At 39.6% G+C, this 8,658-nt stretch overlaps 2 protein-coding genes across 3 annotated transcripts in view; both read right to left on the bottom strand.

Moving 5' to 3' along the window:
* The window catches only part of KIAA0408 (KIAA0408 ortholog), an 18,519-nt gene extending 15,486 nt beyond the window's left edge, over window positions 1-3,033 (bottom strand). The window contains exons 1-2 of the mRNA XM_014522837.2: window positions 3,008-3,033; window positions 1,387-1,637 (exon numbers count right to left, since the gene is read on the bottom strand). Coding sequence (XP_014378323.1) covers window positions 1,387-1,521 — 135 coding nt within the window. The 5' untranslated portion in view covers window positions 1,522-1,637; window positions 3,008-3,033. The remainder of the gene's footprint in view (window positions 1-1,386; window positions 1,638-3,007) is intronic.
* Window positions 3,034-4,688: 1,655 nt separating this feature from the next.
* Window positions 4,689-8,658, bottom strand: part of SOGA3 (SOGA family member 3) — a 52,887-nt gene continuing 48,917 nt past the window's right edge. For both annotated transcript variants that reach the window (XM_025211359.1, XM_025211358.1), the window contains exons 6-7: window positions 5,920-6,035; window positions 4,689-4,802 (exon numbers count right to left, since the gene is read on the bottom strand). The gene's annotated coding sequence lies outside the window, so the exon portion shown is untranslated. The remainder of the gene's footprint in view (window positions 4,803-5,919; window positions 6,036-8,658) is intronic.

Here is an 8,658-nt window from a genome sequence, read left to right as displayed (position 1 = left end):
GAAAGAGTTATTTTGCTGGCAAGCCAGAGTGACAAGGATATAGGAAGAACAAAGTGCAAAAAGGTTACAGGAAGGAAAGAGTAAAAAGCTGGGAGTATTAGGAGGTGACTGGAAAAGAAGACGCAAGACAACTGAGCAGTTACTTGATGGTTATTAAGTGGAGTACAGTTGTTATATTAGTAGGAGGTGATCAGTAGGGGCTGCTGACTGAAGAGTGCCCACTTCTGGTTTTGTCTTGTCCATGCTTCCAAGTTCCATATCCCTGCTGCTGGGAATATCTTTGAGTGAATATCACTCACTCTGGTGAAATGAGGTAATTGCTTAAACAAAGCCCAGCAACTTCACAACATACAAGCAGAAAGTTGAGGTGAATATCATTCTCAAACCTAATAGAAGCTAAAGGGGAAATACATAGAAACAAACATCATGGATATGGATATGATTTATTTGGCTTTATTTTCTTTTTCCATTCATTATTTCCCTGTCATGTGAGAACTCTCTTATTCCTACATAGCTCAGCTACAGGATGGTGTTGGCAGAAAGTATTTTCATGTGCATATTAGAATACAAAATGTGGAAGATGCATTGGGTAAATTGCCACCAGGTAGCTTAACCTGTGCATTAACAAGTGGGTGGAGAATTTTGTTGAGAGGATTGCTGTGATTAAAAAGAACAATAAATAATTACAAAAAAAGGTCTCAGGAAGGAAGCACTGTAGACGTGACAAAGGCTGAGCATTTGCTACTGGGTATTAATACTATTTGTGTTTAGGTTTTGGCATGTTGTTTATTATAGACATTTTTTACTAAACATCATTTGTAAATATAGCAAGTCCGTGCCTGAATAAATCTCTCACATCCTGTGCCAATTACTGCTTGATGCATGGCATTTCTGTTGATGTTAATGAATCAAGTAGCATACAGTTTATCCCAGTGGGCATGGTGCATGCAGTTCTTTACTGCTGGAGATTTATGTGTGACAATGTCCATACTGGAATTGTGTTAATAAATGTGCATACAATGAAGCCTCACACAGATCTGTCTGAAGACAGTATCCTTACTTTTCTAAAAATTCACTCATTTAATGCCCACTGCATTTTGTGCCCAAATTGTCTGGCAAGATTATATACTGCCAGCAATATCATGGCAAATGTGATGGGGGACCAATGCTTCAAAGTGACACTCAAGTCCTTCCTCTGTGCCTTTGGGTATAAAATAAGCAATTTCTCAAATGCTGAGTCAGCCCAGATCATGTAGCTGACCTTCAGTCTCTACAAATGCATAGTAGCAAACAATGTACAGGCTAGTGATTCAAGGAGAAAAATCAAAAGACTTCACAATAATGTAAATGTTAACCAGGCTGTAAACACTCAACAAGTGTAAGTACCTCTTCTATCTTCATCTGCATGACCTTCCATTGGCATTCCCATTCCTTTCTTTCATTGTCAAATCTCTCCAGCAGTTCCATCTTCTCTTTATTCCAGTTTCTCTCAGTATTCTCCAGTTGTTTACGTAGGTCCATTGCTGCAGTCTGAGGATCAGCTAAAAGATGTTTCTGCTCCTCTTTCTTTCCTGAATATTTCTTGGAAGTTAGGAGCAAACTTAATCAGAAGAAGTCCTATATGCCTTTGATTCTAGCTTCAAGGAAAGAAATAAAGCAAATAGAACAGACAGGCAATGAATTCCAGTTGTGCTGAAACTGGTTTGCAGGAGACAGCACCAGGGTTGTAATTATAAACACACACTATAGTACAGATACGTGGAAGAGCTTGGCAACAGGAGGAAAAAGAGCTCAAACTCTCCTAAATGTGATATCAGATATCACACTGAGTCTGTTACTCTGCACACTTCAACTATCCAGCATAAGAGCAAAGGAAATGTACAGAAATGGGTAATATTCAAACTTACTGAAATAAAACAGTGGTGCTATGTTAGCACTTGATACTACTAGGTTGTGAGAGCCTGTTGCAAGCTGCTGTGCACCTTTAATTTATCTCGGAGTGAATTGCAGAGCAATGCCCTAGAATCTTGCAAGATCTGTCCTTTAGGCAGAGTGGCCAAGTATGGTGTCTATAGTTGTCACAAGACAGCTCAGCTACAAATCTAAAGATAGTAAGTTTGCTCAGAATAATGCAGACTTTATACCGCCACATGTAAAATAAGTCCTACTAGTATATATATTTGTATACAGTTTATAGTCTGTGAGTGTATCTATATAACACAGGATTGTGGGTTTATCTATTATACACATAATTATGTATATAATTACTTACAGATAAAAATCTCAAAATTTCACTCACACATCTTCATATTTATGTGTATGTTAGAATGGAGTGTTCTCTGTTAGGTAAAACCACTTTCACACATAAAGTCATCATGTATTTTGGTTTTACAAATGTAATTAAATTAGAGTATATATTTCCAAGTCACAGGTCTCAGAGACAAGGGAACTAGGTCTTATCCTCACCTCTGACACAAATGTAGTATGAGACTTTGAGTAAATCATTTCTCTCTGTATTTCAATTTCCCCATGTTTAACAAATGTAAGTTATGACACTCAACACCTTATAAAAACTTTGGATGAAAATGTATTAAGAAGCACTCTTGTATTATGGTTTACATGTACAGGAAAGCTTTTTTTCCTGAAGCTTTCATGGGCATGATACTCCTCTTACTTTCACAAATTATACAGCAGTATTTCATTCACATCAGCAAATGTATTGCTGATCTATACCCATGTAAGTGACATTATAATTCATTCTTAGAAGCAGGAGTTTAGTATCCTTGCATGACATAATGTCTGCTATGGACTGACGTGTAGGTTTTTAAGATTTGGTTTTTAGAACAGACTGCTATGTTCTCTAGGTAAACAGAAATACCTGTGTCACTTCACAATATACTTACAAATTGTATTAGTCAATTAAGAGAGGCTGAGACTATGTTACTTCTCAGGTCACAACAATTATTCATTTTATGGACACGTTTTCTTTGATATGGTAATTACTCACCTCTATAAGCCTCTGCAATTCCCTTTTGAGTCACATGCAAACCTTTGACCAAAGCACCTTTTATTGGGCAAAGCATGTTGGCTCAGCTGTGGCTACTATGTGATCACTGAGTATCAGCATCTGTTTTATTTCAGCCAAATACTAAGCTAATGCCAAATACTAAGCTAATGAGCTTCTTTCATTAGCAAGTGAGCTGAAGTCCAATATGTTAACGGCATCTCTCAATCAGATGAAGTCCTGCCACAACACATTACACTGACACCAGTGAAGGTCCCGCAAGGGATGCTGGCGCTTTAGAAGGCAGTATCTCAGTGAACACTGAACCTCCCTGTCACTGTTTTTCAAGATCACAGTAATGTAATGGAATTCTTCACTTGTCCAGTGCAATGTATGAGCTTAGCTGTTTCAAAGTCCCACTCAGATGTGTCACTGGAAAATTGTAAGAGCAACCCGTTTCCTCTTCTCTTTTCCTCTTTTCAGCTCTACCTGAACCACTTCCAAAACAGGCTTCACATCCAGCAAGATCCTGGACGTGGAGGATTTCACCTGCCTAGAAACATTTAAGTCAGCTTAAAAAAATGAAGATCTGTACAACTAACAGAGCTGCTCAAGGACAATGCAGCATTCTCAACATAAAGTCCAGTTTGAGTTTGCTGCTTCAGCCAAGTTCACAGCTTCATATGGAAGCCAACTTGAGTATAGAGCCTGCTTTTCTCCAGGGCCAAAACTCCAGTTTGGCATTCAGGACTGCAATAAATGTTGATCAAAAACAACACTGCACTGCCCAGAAGAGCTGTTGTAATTGAGACATCTTGTTGTTCCAGCCCTTTCGGTGTTTTTACATTTCACTAGAGCAAAGGTTGCAGTTCTTCATTTGGTACACTGCTAATGCCCTTTTTTGCTGTTTTCTTTTTTTATAGACCTTCTAAGCCCCACCCAAGTGAAATCAGAGAAATTAAGTAAAATAATCTCTCTAGTTCCTCACTTAATTCCTCCTTCAAATGTTTATAACAAAGAACCATGCAAAGGCATAAGCTAGAGACAGGGATACATTCACCTTATTGATTGCAAAACTACCTTTGTGATAATTACTGTAATTCAATCAGAATCAATGAATAAATATTACTGGAAAAATGTGAAAGCCATATACTTCAGTTTAATATTTATAGAATGCCCTCCTTTCCTGCATGCATTGACAAAGCAGCTTAGCATATCAAAAGTCCCACAATGCTTTTTTAGGGACATTCCTGATTACTCCTTTGTTCACATCCATCTTCAAAATTTACTATCTGCCTCATATAAGTGGTCCTTTATAAAAATAGACTGGAGACCACCAGAATATAAGCAAGATCTGAAAAAGTTTACTTACCACTGTTTACTTGTAGCTCTACAGCTGCCCTCAAAAATGCTTCTTTAGACCCTACTACACATGCAAATTAAAGCTGGATAGAAAAAGCAGCTAGAAATGTATTACACATGTTCCAGCTCTGGACGGACCTTTATATGGTGTGATAGCTAATTCGCGCTTGTAGTCAGCCTAAATTAATTGTACAATTAGCTGGTAAATTGTTTGGTACATGTAACGTGTAGAGGGGGCCAGTTTTTCTCATTCTGCCTTCCTTTCCTTCCTCACATTGCAGTTTGTACTGTTAAAATTTCCCTATCAAGTGCAAATACTCACAGTTTTCTTGAATGACTGGATCACCATATAATTTTGCTGTTACTGCTGTTGCTGGGGCTATGGTGATTAAGTTCCTCAAAGGCCTTTGATTCTTATCTTTTAACTCTTTTCTCCCTGAGAACCAAGAATCACAATTTCTGGTACTGCTAATATAACCACAACCTGTATAAACCACTGGCCTGTTGCTACAGGCATTCCACAAGGCTTGAGCAGCAGCACAAACACATGGAAAGCCAGTGCTCCTCTTTTTTTATATATTTTTTCCTCTGTAAATTCCTATATTCAAAAGGCTCCCAAATTTTAGTTTGCCATGTGTGCACATTGTTTGTTCTCTTGCGGTATTGGCACTTTCCACATGTCCTAGACAAGGTCAGAGGCTCATTACAGGAATTGACTTTAAACACATAATCAATTTTGTCTATATCAACTATATTTCCCTTCTACTTTCATTGGATCCCTCCCCCTCTCAAGGAAAAAAAAAACATTGAGGCTATTCCTAGTCTCTAATGTTACTCATTTTACCCTCCTCTGTGCATATATCAAAAATGAAAAATAGTATGAAATAAATCTCTATCAGACGTATGGCAACTGCTAAAAATAAGCTGCTGTGACATCAAAAGAGAAGGTGTTATTTTTCCACGGAGACTAACTAGAGTGTATGTGCCCAGCTATTCAGACATACAAATCTTCCTCTGATTTACAAGCGAGTGATTAATTCACAAGTATGGATAAAATGCGAGGTAGATGTGAGCAGATGCGGCTACACCCTACAACCCTGGATAAGATGCAAGCTTTTGGATGGATAATGAATGAACTGATATATTTTTATTTTCTTTAAAGAAGGAACAGGCATTGAAGATAGTACACACTTATAACTTGTGAAGACATCAAGCTTCAATATATGGTTTAAAAAACAAACAAAATATCAAGTTTACAAAAAACAGGTTGTCACCTCTCTTGTTAACAAATCAGGTACAGTTTGGAAATCTGCCTGAACCAATGAGCAGCTCTTCCTTGAGGGTAAAAAACTATTACATACTTGGGTGATTACTGACCTACATACAAATATAAACATTAGGCAAATGTTTAAATAACTCTCTGGTCAAACTGTTTATCATTCTTGTAACATTCATTACCCTTATTTTCTATTTTACAAGTTCTGCCAAAAGTCTTCAAGAAACACTGTGAGCCTAAAACAAACAAACAAAAGAAAACCCAACAAAAACTATACCTTTTGTGAATTAAGAAGTCCTTTGGAAGTTTTTCAGTCCATTTCGAATGTAGCAGTGAAAGCGGTGAAATGCATAGCTAGCTGGGATAAAGAGTTCCAGTTCTGCAAATCTCAATCTTTAAAAGAAACAAGAAAACCATCGGAGAGATGAAAACACTTTATCTGGGACAGCATTTGCAACTCTGTTTGATTAACTCCACAACTTTCACAAACTGAAAAACAGTTCCGTTTAGCATCATCCCAGCAGCTGGTTTCTATGTGACGTCAGTACCCGGAGGATGGCTTTAAAGCCATCTCTTCCAACCCCCAGCTCTGTAACTTTATCTCTGCTCATATTTTGTGTAAACAACTTCAAGTCCAGGACATATTTAGGTTTTATGGCACAGCCCAGTATTTAAAGCTTGCCAAGGCAGACAGTGTTAGTATAAAGCTATGACAATGGACATTTTTAGATTTCTTTTATTAGTTGAAGCTAACTCTCTGTTTTAAAGAAGGATTCTTTTATCCGTTCTACACCCAGTTTGCAGGCTGCGTTTGACGTTCTTTTGAAGCTGTACAGCTTGATCCCCACACTGAAAAGGAAAGGGCTTTGTTTACAGAGGCAACCTTTGATGGTGGCTCACAGCTTGTCTAAAACTCCCACCCTCCCCTGCACTAAACTCATTTCTGTATTCAAATATATATCGGTGGTAGTGAAGTAAAGCATCACTAGCCATTGTGTAATCTTATTTGATGTGTATTCTGGGAATGATGACAAATGCCTTGTTCAGGATATATACAAACACTTCTGCTATTTCATAAGGATATGGGATTCTGATTCTTTGGTCTATTAAATCCACTTAACATCTCTCAGCAGAGCAAAGTGGATTTAAATTGACCAGGTATATAGCCCACAGAATTTCTCCCTGCCCATGGGGTGTTCTGGCAAAGATGTGGACATCTGTTCCAGCCATGCCTGTTAACCCCGATATAAGCAGGCATATCAAGGACTGGGAACAGACTGATGGACTTGATTTCTGTCACAGATGCAAAGTCAGTGAAGGACTGTATGACAGCATAACCAATTCGAGCTGCCTGCTGCAGCTTTGATGCACACTAGGACCGGGGCAGCAGAGATCAGGGCACTGCATCCAGCTCCCTGCACCTCCCTTCTCGACAGGGCCTCAGTCAGGATAGAAAGTACGGCCCGTAGTGTCAAATATTTTTCTTTGCATATCCAGGTGGATTTTATTGTTAACACTTTGTGACAGGTTACAAATTCCATGTACATTCAGTACAGACAGGCCTAAACTTCTTACAGTGCAGATCTAAGCTCTCTCTGAGGGTCCTGTTTGCCTCACAGACTCCCCCTGGTGCACACAGTGGATACGTGCACATCAGCAACAGTGGCATGGGTATGGGGCCATGCCCCTTCTTGTCCCCACTTGCAATTGTAGATGGAGGTTATTTGTGTGCTCAGGTGTATTTATGAATTATAACTGCAACTGGTTGCTGTCAGAGGATTCAAGTTACGGGGAAAGACTCCTTCTGCGCATCTGTCAGAGAGGGGAGAGCAGGCATCAGCAGTGTGACCCAGGCTCTGGAAGGACACAGTTACTTTCCATTCAAGCTGACCGAAAGACCAATGGCTAAATTCTACCCTGAAATGCATGAGTACAAATGCCTGGAGTAGGACCCACGTATGGATAGACATTGATCAACTGATAACAGAAGTTTCTAGTAGGATTGAGAATGTAATGTGTGCCTCCAGGGGCTGCTTTGTTTACATGGCTTTGCTCCTCTGCCCCTTCCCATCTTCTGTGAGGAACAATAAATGTGCCCATGCTAGAGTTCATGTACAGCAGAAGGGTTTTAGCTCAGGGTGCATTTATAGTAAACATTTAAGTATATTGCAGGGAAAACACATTTTTTTCCTTAAATGGTCTGAGTGTAAGTCCTATTGAATACATTACTTGGGTACTTTTTCTCCTCCAGTGTGAGATATCCAATGGGACTTGGGTTGTTTATAAACATTTCAAAAGCCACTTAGAAAAAGAATAAAGATGCCTGATTACATGACAGAATATTCCCAAAGAAAATCATTGGCCCATTCATTCAAAAAGCCTTCTTTTGTAAAACCTCAGAACTGCTCTCTGCCCTACGTTATACCCAGACAGCCCAGCTGACATCAAGGGCCATTTTTACATGCCACAAAATTGGCCTTTAAAATGACTTAATGCCCTGTTGTAGCTGTTTGCACATGTCGGTGGCATAATGCGTTTTAATGGTGAGCTGTTTGCACATGTTGGCAGTGTAATGCGCATTAAATGACTTTGGGACACAGCAAAATAAAATATCTCTGAGGTGGTTTAGTTTGCTGAAGAAGGAAGCACTGGGCTCCATGCATCTCAGGGGCTGTGCAGGCAGCCCATGCAGGCAGCCTAGCAGCAGTCTATCCAGGCAGGTTCCACTGAAGGAAAAAAAAACAAAAAACTGGCGAGCCTGATTTTTTTTTTCTCCCTGGAGCCTGCCTGCCTGCTTGAGCTGCGCAAGGACCCAGTGCTTCCCTCTGCACCTGTGGTGCCCTCTGGGTCATAGATTTCATAGTTTTCATAGACATTAGGGCTGGAAGGGACCTCGGAAGATCAAGTCCAGCCCCCTGCCCAAAGGGCAGGAAGTCAGCTGGGGTCATAGGATCCCAGCAAGATAAGCATCCAAATTTCTCTTGAAGGTGTTCAATGTAGGTGCTTGAACCGCCTC

Source organism: Alligator sinensis, unplaced genomic scaffold (assembly GCF_000455745.1).
Source record: "Alligator sinensis unplaced genomic scaffold, ASM45574v1 scaffold96_1, whole genome shotgun sequence".
NCBI classification, from domain to species: Eukaryota; Metazoa; Chordata; order Crocodylia; family Alligatoridae; genus Alligator; species Alligator sinensis.
The sequence above is the reverse complement of the archived record's forward strand: the minus strand, read 5'-3'. Positions and strand labels throughout refer to the sequence as shown.